General features: G+C 39.1%; 1 protein-coding gene across 4 annotated transcripts in view; it reads right to left on the bottom strand.

Moving 5' to 3' along the window:
• PRMT9 (protein arginine methyltransferase 9) overlaps nucleotides 1-13755 on the bottom strand; it is a 47230-nt gene that overhangs the window by 14625 nt on the left and 18850 nt on the right. For 3 of the 4 annotated variants that reach the window (XR_012516989.1, XM_039479204.2, XM_039479205.2), the window contains 3 exons: nucleotides 10728-10920; nucleotides 7333-7516; nucleotides 4118-4835 (listed from right to left, as the gene is read on the bottom strand). Coding sequence is in view for 3 of the 4 variants with exons in the window: in XM_039479204.2 (XP_039335138.2) it covers nucleotides 4118-4835; nucleotides 7333-7516; nucleotides 10728-10920 (1095 nt within the window). In the remaining variant the exon portion in view is untranslated. Of the gene's footprint in view, nucleotides 1-685; nucleotides 3348-4117; nucleotides 4836-7332; nucleotides 7517-10727; nucleotides 10921-13755 lie in introns of those variants that run through there. The other variant, XM_074396843.1, reaches the window with a different exon arrangement.

Raw genomic sequence — 13755 nt, 5'->3', positions numbered from 1 at the left:
GACGGGGTTTCACCATGTTGACCAGGATGGTCTCGATCTCTTGACCTTGTGATCCACCCGCCTCGGCCTCCCAAAGTGCTGGGATTACAGGCTTGAGCCACCGCGCCCGGCCTATAGTTTAACTTTAAAGCAAGGATGATACTAATCTCTTCCTGAAACAAACCCGTTCCTTGTTCAGGGACCAAAACAGCCACTATAAAACTAAGGAAAGGCCACAAGGTTAGGATTATGGGAGGGGCCTGAGTTCTGCTAAGATGTAGGCACAGTTAAATGATACCCAGTCATTGTACCCTAACTTGCTTTTCCATAATCCCCTACTGCTCAGGAATCATAGAGCCAGAATTGCTATGGAATTAGTTTTAAATTAATTCTCTGGACTTTTAAAGGCACAAAATCATTTGAACCCAGGAGGTGGAGATTGCAGTGGGCTGAGATCATGCCACTGCACTGCAGCCTGGGCAACAGAGCAAGGCTCTATCTCAATAACAAAAAAACAACACTGGGAAGAGAAGTGAATTTTTAGGTAACCTTCACAGAAGTTATTTGTCACCAATATAATAATTCAGACAGAACACACATCTGAAAAGCTGTTTATATATATAATATATATAATATAATAAACAGCTTATATATATTATATATGTTATATATTATATATTATATAATATATAGTTTTTCACATATCACACAAAATATATTTATATATATTATATATAATAAACAAATTCATATATCACAGTCTGAAAAACTATATATATATTATATAATATATATATGAACTTGACTGATTGAAAGCTTTTCCATAAGATCAGGTACAGGAAGAGAAACAGAATTCCTACTTTGGTAACATCTATTCAACATAGTATTAGACGTCCTAGCCAGAGCAATCAGTAAAGACAAAAGATCACATCTGTGATCAGACATGTAGAAAACACTAATGATCTCACACACACAAAAAAACTTAGATCAAATTCAGCAGAATTGCAAAAACAAAAATCAGCTGTGTTTCTAAAACTCAAATATGAATGATCTGAAAAGAAAATTAAAACAATTCCAGGCTGGCATGGTGGCTCATGCCTATGATCCCAGCACTTGGGAGGACAAGACAGGTGGATCACTTGGTCAGGAGTTTGAGACCAGCCTGGCCAACATGGCAAAAACCTGGCTCTACTAAAAATATAAAAATTAGCCAGATGTGGTACACACCTGTAATCCCAGCTAGTGGGAAGGCTGAGGCACAAGAATTGCTTGAACCCGGGAGGAAGAGATTATAGTGGGCAGAGATTGTGCCACTGCACGCCATCCTGGGTGACAGAGCAAGACTCTGTCAAAAAAAGAGAGAGAGAGAAAAAAAAAATTCCATTTACAATAACTTAAACTTAACCAAGGAGGTAAAAAGACTAGTACACTGAAAATTACAAAACTTTGATGAAAGAAACTAAAGACAAATATATGTAAAGATGTTCCACGTTCCTGGATTGGAAGACTTAATGTTACTAAAATGCCAATATTACCCAAAGTGATGTACACAATCAATGCAATCCCTATCAAAATTCCAACAGTGTTTTTTACAGAAATAGAAAAATTTATCCTAAAACTCATATGAAATCTCAAGAGATGTGGAATCCCTTTTCAAGGGAATGATTCTGAAAAAGAACCAAGTTGGAAGTTTCACTCCTGACTTCAAAACTTTTTACAAAGCTATAGGGAGAGTAATGTCAACAAGGTGGTGAAAGAGAATCCTTAGACCCATTTTCCGCCACAGAGACAGCAACTTAACAAAAATATACAAACCAACTGCCTTAGTAAGAAACACAGAAGCTAGTTAGGAGGCTCCTGATCCCCAGAGAAGCATGTAGCCAAGAAGAAATACATCAAAGACGGTAGAAAATTCATGACATTTAGTCACCGTAACCCTCCCCCTCAACACAGCACAACACAGCACAACTCAGAGTGGGGGGGAACCTCCCAACTCCCAGCTTCTCCTTAGGAGACGAAAGAGAAGAGTGGACATAGTTCCGACATAGTTCCAACATAGTGACTTTCTGGAGGCAGCTGTCTTTCCTGACTCTAAGCACTGACAGGAATTGGAACCATGTTAGAGGCCACTGAGAAGGTATGAGATCACCTTGGCTAGGCAGAGCACCAGAAAGGCTGAAGTGCCACAGGAAGACACTAAGGAGCGTTCCAATACATTGGTTTCCTAAAGCACCACGGAGGCTGCACTACTGCAGACAGACTGAGGGAGCGCTTGAGTAGAAATGAGCAAACGTCAACTAGATTACAAACCTAGAGAGAACATATTCCCAGAAAAAGACTTGAGAGGTCTTTAGCATCTCTAGACAAAAACAAAAACAAAGGAAGATCCCCAAAATGGTCCATTATTCAAAACATGTCTGAAATACATCTTTGGTACTAATTTAACCAATTCCTTTACTTTCTAATTTAATTAATTTTTTTAAAAAAGACTAACCTTACCGAATTTAAATAATGACATTATTAAAAGGCCTCCACAAAAATTCTGGCTATTTACCAGAAAATAAAAAATAACAAATAAATTAAAAAACATCTTTGCCACTGCTGTTTCTTCTAATAACATATTGTTATGAAGGCAATTTCAAAAACAAACTTTCTGATAGAAATCACTCAGCCAAGATAATGTCATTGCCTGGTCGACAGGGTGAGACTCTGTCTCCAAAAAAAAAAAAAAAAAAAAAAAAAAAAATCAATTATAAAAACTTACTAATTGTAAACATAGGATTTCATCAGTATGTGTATTTTAAAACCTGTGAACCTATAAGCAGTGGCATATGCCTAAAACCCTAGCTATTCAGAAGGCTGAAGTGGAAAAATCACTTGAGCCCAGGAGTTCAAGACCAGCCTGGGCAGCATAGTGAGAACCACCACAATCCCACTCTAAACCCCACTCCACCCTACCCTGTGTCTAAAGGAAAAAAAAAAAAAAAAAATCTATAAACTAATACTGAACTCTGGTTGGTAGGTTTGCTTTCCACAGTAGTGTGTGTTAGCAAGTTTGAAACAATGTTATGTGCATTCTCCCTATGAGCAAATGAGTAAGTATATTACCTTAGTGAGAGCCAGGCCTTTACTGCCGGAGAAATAATACAAATATGTATTATTTATATATAAAAAAGGGAACACTGCAGTGTACCATGTGGTAGTGGATTAGAACTGAAGGTATGAGTATTCACTCATGGTTTTATACAGATAAATAGATACAGAAATAAATACCTGTATATGATTGTGCACGTGTATATGGATCCATGCCTGTGTACACACACACAAAACACACATATCCTCTTCCTAGCTTTTTCAATTCAGAGGGCCTAAAAGCAATGACCAGTAGCAATGAGTATACATACCTATCATCAAGATCTTGGTTTCAGCTGAGCATGGTAGCTCATGTCTGTAATCCCAGTACTTTGGGAGGCCAACGGTCGAGAGGGGGGCGGGGGGAGGGCAGGGGGTGGGGGAGGCGGTGTGAATCACTTGAAGTCAGGAGTTCAAGAACAGCCTGACCAACATGGTGAAGCCCTTTCTCTACTAAAAATACAAAATTAGCTGAGCATGGTGGTGCACGCCTGTAATCCCAGCTACTTGGGAAGCTGAGGCAGGAGGATCGCTTGAACCCAGAAGGCAGAGGCTGCAGTGAGCCAAGATCGCACCATTACACTCCAGCCTGAGCAGCAAGAACGAAACTCCATCTAAAGAAGAAAAGAACTTGGTTTCAAAATATAGTTCTCCACTAAAAGGAACCAGAGTCCCTTGGAGAAAGACTGATTCTAAGACTCTAAGCTTGGGGCAGAGAAAAATTCAAGATGAAAATAAAACATCTGGTTGCACCAAAGTAAGAACATGCTCAAAGAATTATGGGAACGTGTCAAAAAGACATAGCAGTTTGTTTAAAGGAGCTCCCACTGGCCATACGTGGGATGATTTTAGCATCAAATGAAGTCATGGGTCCTGAAAAATAATGCTTGAGGAGCATACAATGATCTTATTTTTACAGTTATGCCATTAAAGAACTTATGGAATTTACATAAAATTTGAGCTCAAAAAAAAAAAAAAAGCCAGAAGTTATTATTTTGTGTTTTACCTGGATATTGCAGCTTTTTCCATTATTTCCTGCTGAATGAGCCCAGATGGTTCAATGACATCCAATATAATTATGCTCCATAACTTGTCTGATTTTGGCCTTTGTAACATAGCAGATTCATCCTCCACATGTCTCAGCCAAAACTCAAGTGTTTCTTTAGGAAAGTGATTGGCTTCAGATATGAGGTCCAGAGCAATCCGATGCTGGTCTTTCTCCACAGAACTGTATGGTTTAACATGCCCAAGTATGCCAGCAATAATAGGCAGAATAGAGAAGCCTTCAGACACATCTAACACGTAGAAAGGTTCAAGGATGCTCTGTACAGTATTACTCTGCCCAGTTCCAGAGCTCATCTCATTATTCTGACAGTGAGTATCCATGGTCTGACACGGTTTCTCTGGAGTCAGTGAAGACAAAACTTTCCTCATTGCCATTTTAAAGCCTTCATGATATGGAATATTGTTTAGCAAAGCAATTTCTGTAGATTCCAATACACACGTCTGCTCTACAGCATCTGGTTTACTGGTCTGAAGGTTAGCGAGGGCACTACAAAGTTCAGCCTCATTTCCTAATGATAACAAGTCTTTATTCTGGGTAAAACTTTTTGCAACATCCATTTCACATTCCAAACCCAAGACACTAATGCTCTGGATTCTTAAGTAACAGTCTTGACAAGACACTTCCATCATCACATGGTCTCCAGGCTTTATCCCATAGTCTTCATTAAATAGAAAGAAAGAAAAAAATTAATAAGGAGTGCTTATAAGCCTGAGGATCACGTAAATCACGTAAACATCTCCATCCTCCATTTAACCTCCCATTCTTTAAATCACTATAGAAAGGATTACAAATATTCATTTCGTATACAAAAAAAAAAAAACAAAAAAACCTAGGAAAACCCTACCGGCTTTACTTAAGGAGAAAGTGAAGTCTGAAGACTCAATTAACGAGTAGAATAATGGAGACATTTAAGAGCCCCATGATTGACCCTAAGGCTATTAGTATGACAGTGTTTTTACCGCAATCACTAGGTCTCTCCATATCTCCAAATTGGGGGTTTGGTCGAGTACTGCAGGGAACAGTACTCCACCAAAGATAACAAAGATAAAATTCAGGGATAAATATCAAACCTCACTTTAAAGGGACATTCTTTTCACTAAGAAATTTCCAAAAGAACAAGATAACATTCAACAGAATCATATCAGTAATACTTATTAACTGTATTTTAGACACTCTTGCATGTCTAGGAACTTGAAATTATAAGGAAGAACTAAGACTTACAATAAAGACTGTATCATACTCCTTTCATATGTGGGAAAACTTTTGTTTTGTCTTTTGAGAAAAGGTCTCACTCTGTCACCCAGGCTGGGATGCAGTGGTATAACATGGCCCCCTGCAGCCTCCAACTCTTGGATTCAAGCAATCCTCCTGCCTCAGCCTCCCAAGTAGCTGGGACTACAGATACATGCCACCACACCCAGCTAATTTTTTTTTTTTTTTATAGAGAGGAGGTCTTGCTATTTTACTCAGGCTAGTCTTGAACTCCTGGGTTCAAGTGATCCTCTTGCCTTAGCCTTCCAATGTGTTAGGATTATAGGAGTGAGCCACTGCATCTGGCCTACATGTAGTAACATTTTTCATTGTAAACGTATAAATGTATAATCACAATTCCTTCTCATTAGCCCTGGTACCAGTTGAAAATACAAGTTGTTACTCTATTTTGTTTGTTTTTTTTTGTTTTTTGGAGACAGTGTTTTGCTCTGTTGCCCAGGCTGGAGTGCAGTGGTATGATCCTTGTGGCCTCAATCTCAGGGATCAAGCTATCTTTCAACTTCACCCTCCTGACTAGCTGGGACTACAGGCGCTTGCCATCATGCCTGAATTTTTTTTAATTTTTAGTAGAGACCAGGCTGGTCTCAAGCTCCTGAACTCCAGCAATCCTCCTACCTCAGCAGGAGGATCCCAAAATGCTAGGATTACAGGCGTGAGCCACTGAGCCCAGCCACAAATTTCTATTCTTATGTTTAAACATGTAAATGTCCTTTCTCTAAGGATTAAAAACAAAAGGCCATCTGTCTAAGTTACTACAGGTATAAGAGAGTTAAAAACAAAGTAAAAACTGTCATTTACTGAGTGCCAGACACTGTGGTAGGCATTTTACACCCACTATCTCTAATAATCCCTATAAGAGAGCTACAAGATAAATGGTATTGTCCTATTTTTATATATGATACAACAGAAACTCTAAAAAACAACTGGCAAGGATAAGCCGGAAGGAATCTGTAAGTAGCAGAGACAAGAACTGAATCCAAATCTACCTGATTCCAAAAACAACATACTAGCCACAGCAATATACTAATTCCAGGCCTTTACGACCCTGCCAAATCAGATCCTTGATTAAGAAACTAAACAGAAATAGATGTATTAACTTCCAGTTTAAGGGTAGAGTTTTTCTGTGTGTGCGCAGGCACGTGTGTGTGTGGGCAACACTGCTCTATTGCCCAGGTTAGAGTTTAGTGTTACAATCTTGGCTCACTGCGGCCTCAACCTCCTACTCAAGGGATCCTTCTTGGACTACAAGCACTTGCCACCATGCCCAGGTAATTTTTTATTATTATTATTATTTTGTAGAAATGAGGTCTTGCTATGTTTCCTAGGCTGGTCTCAAACTCCTGGTCTCAAGCAGTACTACCTGGGCCTCCCAAAGTACTGGGGTTACAGATATCAGCCACCATACTCAGCCTAAAAAGGGCAGTTTTTCTATATAATTCATCTGTTTTAAACTTACTGAAACCCATCACATCACTGTAAAAAAAAAATTCCTCCTAAAAAAAAAAATAAATACAAGATCCATGAACTCTCTAAAACTGAAAAAATTTGTGCTTATATCAGTGTGTACTTTTTTTTTGATCCGGGGCTCCACAGACGTCATCAGCTTCTCTAAGGAGTAAGAACTTCTGCACTAAAAGCAATACTTTTCCACTACTTTCCATGAAATAAGGGAGGAGGATTTCTTTCATCTACTGGCAACTAGAAAAATCAGAGCTGAAGAAATAATTTAATGATAGGTTTTTGGAGTGCTATGCAGCAGAGTTATTGTTTATTTATTATTATTATTATTATTTTTTTTTTTTTTTTTTTTTTTTGCCACTGACTCAAATACTTAGATTAAAGCAAGAGGTTTTTTAAAAAAAAAAAAAATTGACAAGACCTACCTGCCAGGTCCTGTACAGGGTAGACAGCCTGTTCCCAACATGTTTCCTCACTAGGACTGGTGGATAAACTATGTTCATCGTCAAGCTGGAGCACAAACCAAACCATAATAGCATCTAGTGTGCCTTCTTTAATAATAGGAATACCAATCTTATCAGGCTTTTTAGTTGCAAGACTTTTTAATTCCTGAGAAAAATATAAAAGGAATAAAAGGGTTTTATATATTTCATATGTTCATACCTCAATATCTTACCATTGTCCATCTTTGGAGTTCTTAGTCCTGCCCAGCTCCTTTGGGCATTCGGTATCTTGGCACACCTATAACCATGTAAGGCATACTGGTTGGGAAGCTCTGACCTATTTTACTGGAATACCATGCAGCTATTATTAAAAAGAAAGAGGCAGATATATATTGCTGATATGGAAATTAGTCCACAACATATTGTTGAATGAAAAAGGTTAAGTGACAAAGTAGTGGGGATTGTTTTGTTTAAAAAATAGAGGGGGGTGGGGGGACAGGGAGAGAAAGGAAGTGGCGGGGATGGTGGGGGGGGAGGGGGAGAGAGAGGGAGAGGGAGAGGGAGAGGGAGAGAGAGAGAGAGAGAGAGAGAGAGAGAGAGTGTGTGTGTGTGTGTGTGTGTGTGTGTGTAAGAATAGAAAAGCAAGTCTAGAAAGATACATTTCAAACTAGTGACCTGGCAAAAGAAGGGTTAAGATTTTAAACAGGAAGAAAAATGGCTGGGCATGGTGGCTCATGCCAGTAATTCCAGCACTTTGGAAGGCCAAGGCGAGCGGATCATGAGGTCAGGAGATCAAGACCATCCTGGCCAACAAGGTGAAACTCTGTACTAAAATACAAAAAAATTAGCCACGCATGGTGGTGTGCGCCTGTAGTCCCAACTACTCTGAAGGCTGAGGCAGGGGAATCACTTGAACCAGGAGGTGGAGGTTGCAGTGAGCTAAGATCATGCCACTGCACCCCAGCCTGATGATAAAGCAAGACTCAGTCTCAAAAAAAATGTAATAAAAATACTAGGACTTTTTCCTTTCTATCCTATATTCCTTGAAAGTATTAAACAGGCAGGCATGACTTTTGAAATTAAAACCTTAAGAAGATTTGTGTGTGTGGATAAGAAAAATTAAATTTTTAAAGGCCTTAAAATAATAAAAGGTTATTTTGGGGGTAACTGGCAGTGGATAAGAAAAATTAAAATTTTTAAAGGCCTTAAAATAATAAAAGGATATTTTAGGGGTAACTGGCAGCTACAAACATGTTACTTGCTATTGAAAGGCAGAACAGGTAAGGAATGCTCTTGAAGCTCAGAAAGCTCAGCCTCAGGAAGCAAGGCTAAATTGTTAAATTAGTTCCAGATCACCTCAAGAACAATGTTGTAACAAATAATAAATGAAGGCCAGGCACGGTGGCTCATGCTTATAATCCCAGCACTTTGGGAGGCCGAGGCGGGTGGATCACGCGGTCAAGAGATCGAGACCATCCTGGTCAACATGGTGAAACCCTATCTTTACTAAAAATACAAAAATTAGCTGGGCATGGTGGTGAGTGCCTGTAGTCCCGAGGCTAAGGCAGGAGAATTGCTTGAACCCAGGAGGCAGAGGTTGCGGTGAGCCGAGATCGTGTCATTGCACTCCAGCCTGGGTAACAAAAGTGAAACTCCATCTCAATAAGTAAATAAATAAATAAATAAATAAAAGCTTCTATTGAATTATGAAAATCTTAGGCTAGCCAGGCGAGGTGGCTCACACCTATAATCCCAGCACCTTAGGAGGCCAAGGCAGGTGGATCACCTGAAGTTAAGAGTTGGAGACCAGCCTGGCCAACATGGTGAAACCCTGTCTCTACTAAAGTAAGCCACTCGTGGTAGCAGGTGCCTTTAATCCCAGCTACTCAGGAGGCTGAGGCAAGAGAATCTCTTGAACCTGGGAGGCAGAGGTTGCAATAAGCCAAGATCGCACCATCGCACTCCAGCCTGGGCAACAAGAGCAAAACTCTGTCTCAAAAAAAAAAAAAAAAAAAAACAACAACTTAGGCTAAAATTACCCTCACAAAGTCTTCTACCTCCAAACAGGTTTCACCTATAACATTTATGTACGTGAATATTTAACTTTACCTATTAAAGACCTTTAGAGAATTCCATGTAACCTTTCCAATTTCTTTGGGCACTTTCCTTATATAGAACATCCTCACACCATTCACCAACACACACATATACACACCAGGGTAATCAACTTCTCTTGCTTTTCCTAGGACTGTATTGGTTTCAAAACAGAAAGTCCCAAGTCTTGGAACCTGCTTCAGTCCTGGGCAAACCATAAAGGCTGGTCACCACAATACACATATAACCTAAAGATTTGGATTATTGTTCATCTTGTTAATTTGAAATGGCAGCATGATATAGAGAAAAGTCAGGAAGACCTATGTTAGAATTCCTGCCCCTGTATTCACATGCTGAATAATTTGGGGGGAAATTATTTAATGTGAGCAACAATTTCCTCATCTGCATAACACAAGGATAATCATAATTGTATGTATGTTAAGAGCTGTCTAGCCGGGCGCGGTGGCTCAAGCCTGTAATCCCAGCACTTTGGGAGGCCGAGGCGGGTGGATCACGAGGTCGAGAGTTCGAGACCATCCTGGTCGACATGGTGAAACCCCGTCTCTACTAAAAATACAAAAAATCAGCTGGGCATGGTGGCGTGTGCCTGTAATCCCAGCTACTCAGGAGGCTGAAGCAGGAGAATTGCCTGAACCCAGGAGGCGGAGGTTGCGGTGAGCCGAGATCGCGCCATTGCACTCCAGCCTGCAGCCTGGGTAACGAGAGCGAAACTCCGCCTCAAAAAAAAAAAAAAAAAAAAAAGAGCTGTCTAAGAATGGAGTTGGGGGGCGGGGGGAGGTTCTCTGTATTTAAAGTAAGCAGATTGGGTATGGTGGCTCCTATGCATGTAATCCTAGCACTTGGGGAGGCCAATGTCAGCAGACTACTTGAGTTCAGAGTTCAAGACCAGCCTGGGCCACATGGCAAAACCCCGTCTCTACTAAAATTACAAAAATTAGCCGGGCACAGTGGCACATGTCTGTAGCTAATTGGGGGCTGAGGCAGGAGGTCTGCTTGAACACAGGAGGTTGATGCTGCAGTGAGCTGAGATGGTAGGTACCACCGCACTCCAGCCTGGGTGACAGAGCAAGACACTGCCTCAAAATAAATTAAGTAAGTAAGAGAATAATTTCAGCAAGAAATTCTAATTACTCTTTAATCATTTTCTTTATATACAGTAAGTGGAATCTCATGCAAACTCATAAAATAAAACCGTCCTATATATTATTTTAAACAATGCATGAAATTTAATGTTTGAAAATAGTAACTGAATTCTTTTTCACCTGAAGGTTGTTGAAATCTACTGTCATAATTTTAAAGCACTCTGTCAAAGCCAAATATCCTCCAGGAACTTGATTCATCTTTTCAGTTGTATAAGGTTCAGTTGTTTCTTCAGTATCTACAGAAGAATAAGCCAGACTCTGAAATTTCACATTTGTTGGCAAATGGATACCAGCAATGTCCTTAATACCCACTCTGTAGAGAGAGAAAATAGGGGAAGGGAAGGAAAATTGACTTTTTTTTAAGAATAAAGTAATATATCTAATATTGAGTCCTGAAAAAAATACAAAAATGAAATAAAATCTCATGAGCAAAGATATCTTAAACATAACTACATATATACACATATACCACCACTAAGTATAAAGGAAAACAACTATAAACAGGTCTATAATAAATTTAAGAACTGCTGCTATTCAAAAAAAAAAAAAAAAACCCACCCTGCAAGAAAGTAAAAGGTAAATCACTGAGAGAAGATATTTGTAAAAACTACATTCAACAAAGGGCTCATAAACAAAATATATTTTAAAATTCCTACATATTAAAAAAAAACAAAAATGGGCAAAAGACTTAGACACTTCACAAAAGAGTATATCCAAATGGCCAATAAGCACATGAAGAGGTGCTCAGCTTCAACAGCCATCAGGGAAATGGAGTTAAAATCACAATGCATACTACACATTTAGCAGAATGGAAAAAAAAAAAAAAAAAAAAAAAAAAAAAAAACTAGTAGTCAATACCAAGTTTGGTGAGGATAGAGACTCCTACACCACTGGAGTATAAAATTAGTAAGATCACTTTGGAAGGCTGCTTTGTAGTGCCAATTTGAATTGATCATACCTATTCAGATTCATTCTTAATGGTAGAACCTCACAGTGTTTGGCATTTCCACTTCTGAAAATACAGCCAACAGAAATTAATACATATCATCACCAAAAGAATATTCAAGAATGTTTATAGCTTCACTGCTTCTGAAAGCCAAAAAAACTGATATAACCTAAACATCTATCAGTATTATAACAGGCAAATCTGGAATATAATGGAGTACGATTCAGCAATGAGAACAAATAAAGTAAACACAAAAGAAGCTAGGCACACAAAAACAAATCACACTGTATGGTTCTATTCGTATGAAATTAAAAACAAGCAACACTAATCTATGGTGTTAGAAGTCAGCATAGTAAGTGCTCTAGGGAGAGTGGGCGCCAGTAAAGAGAAGGAGTTTCTTCCTGTGCACTTTACATTATATAGCGATAATATTCTTGTCCTTGATATCAGCACTGATTACCCAAGTCTATCAACGTCATGAAAATTCATCAAATCACAAATTTATGGCTTACACACTTACTATAAAAATGTCTGATATCAATAAAATTTACATTGGGCCAGGCATGGTGGCTCATGCCTGTAATCCCAGCACTTTGAGAGGCCAAGATGAGAGGATCACTTGAGCCCAGGAGTTAAGAGACCAGCAAAGACAACATAGAAAGATTCTTCTAAATAAAATAAAATAGCCCGGTATGGTGGTATGTGCCTGGAGTCCTAGATACTTGGGAGGCTGAGGCAGGAGGATCACTTGAGCCTAGGAGTTCAAGGCTGCAGTGAGCTATGATCACATCACTGCACTCCAACCTAGGCAACAGAGAGAGACCCCCTGTCTCAAAAAAGCAAAAAGCAAAAAAGAGAATTTATAATCAAAAAATACTTTATGAAAATTTAAACAAGATTTTGTAAAAGGAAAATACTCCAACCTCATCTCACCTCACCTCATCTCAGTGGCATTACTTTTTTTTTAGAGAATTTGCCCTTACAAAGTTTCAAAAGTTCAAATAACATACTTTTATAGATTATTTTCTTACACTCTCAAAAGATGAACCACTTACACTCTCAAAAGATGAACCAGCAAATGGAACTACTAATGATTTTAATAACTCAAAATTTAAAAATCACAAGTTAAAACAAAAAATATGTGACAATTTTTTTTTTTTTTTTTTTTGAGACAAGGCCTCATGCTGTTACCCAGGCTGGAGTACAAAGGCACAATCTTGGCTCACTGCAACCTCCATCTCCCAGGCTCAAGCAATTCTCCTACCTCCGCTTCCTGAATAGTTGGGATTATACATGCATGCCACCATGGCTGGCTAATTTTTGTAATTTTTATATAGACAGGGTTTCACCATGTTGCCCAGGCTGGTCTCAAACTCCTGAGCTCAGGCGATCTGCCCACCCCAGTCTCCAAAAGTGCTGGTATTACAGGTGTGAGCACTGTGCCGGGCCAGACAATTTCTTTCTGATTTATTATAAACTACTTGAATATAGACTGTTCAAACTTAGAGCAATATAGTAAAAGATTTTAATGTGTATCCTTCATACCTTTATTATATTTGTACATAACACTCTGTTTGTACATTATGAAACATTCTGTACCATTTGTGAGTAGGTTGTATTCATCAAGTCTGTTTATCTCTCAAAAGATACTTCAGTGTGTCTTTATTAAAAATGAGAATATTCTCTTAACCACAGTAATCAAATTCAGGGTTTTTTTGTTTTGTTTTGTTTTTTGTTTTTTTTTTTTGTTTTTTTTTTTTTTGAGACGGAGTCTTGCTCTGTCGCCAGGCTGGAGTGCTGTGGGGCGATCTCAGCTCACTGCACACTCCACCTTCCAGTTCAAGCAATTCCCCTCCCTCAGCCTCCTGAGTAGCTGGAACTACAGATGCACACCACCATGCCTAGCTAATTTTTTGTATGTTAGCAGAGACAGGGTTTCACCATGTTCACCAGGATGGTCTCAATCTCCCAACCTTGTGATCTGCCCACCTTGGCCTCCCAAAGTGCTTGAGATTACAGGTGTGAACTACAGCACCCGGCCAGTATTATCTAACCTATACTTCATATTCTGTATTTGTCAACTGAATCAAAAATCAATAATGAAGGCAGGGCACAGTGGCTCATGCCTGTAATCCAAGCACTTTAGGAGGCTATGGCAGAAGGATCCCTTGAGCCCAGGAGTACAAGACCAGCATGGGCAAC

The sequence above is a fragment of the Saimiri boliviensis genome, chromosome 3 (assembly GCF_048565385.1).
Source record: "Saimiri boliviensis isolate mSaiBol1 chromosome 3, mSaiBol1.pri, whole genome shotgun sequence".
Classification (NCBI taxonomy): Eukaryota; Metazoa; Chordata; class Mammalia; order Primates; family Cebidae; genus Saimiri; species Saimiri boliviensis.
The sequence above is the reverse complement of the archived record's forward strand: the minus strand, read 5'-3'. Positions and strand labels throughout refer to the sequence as shown.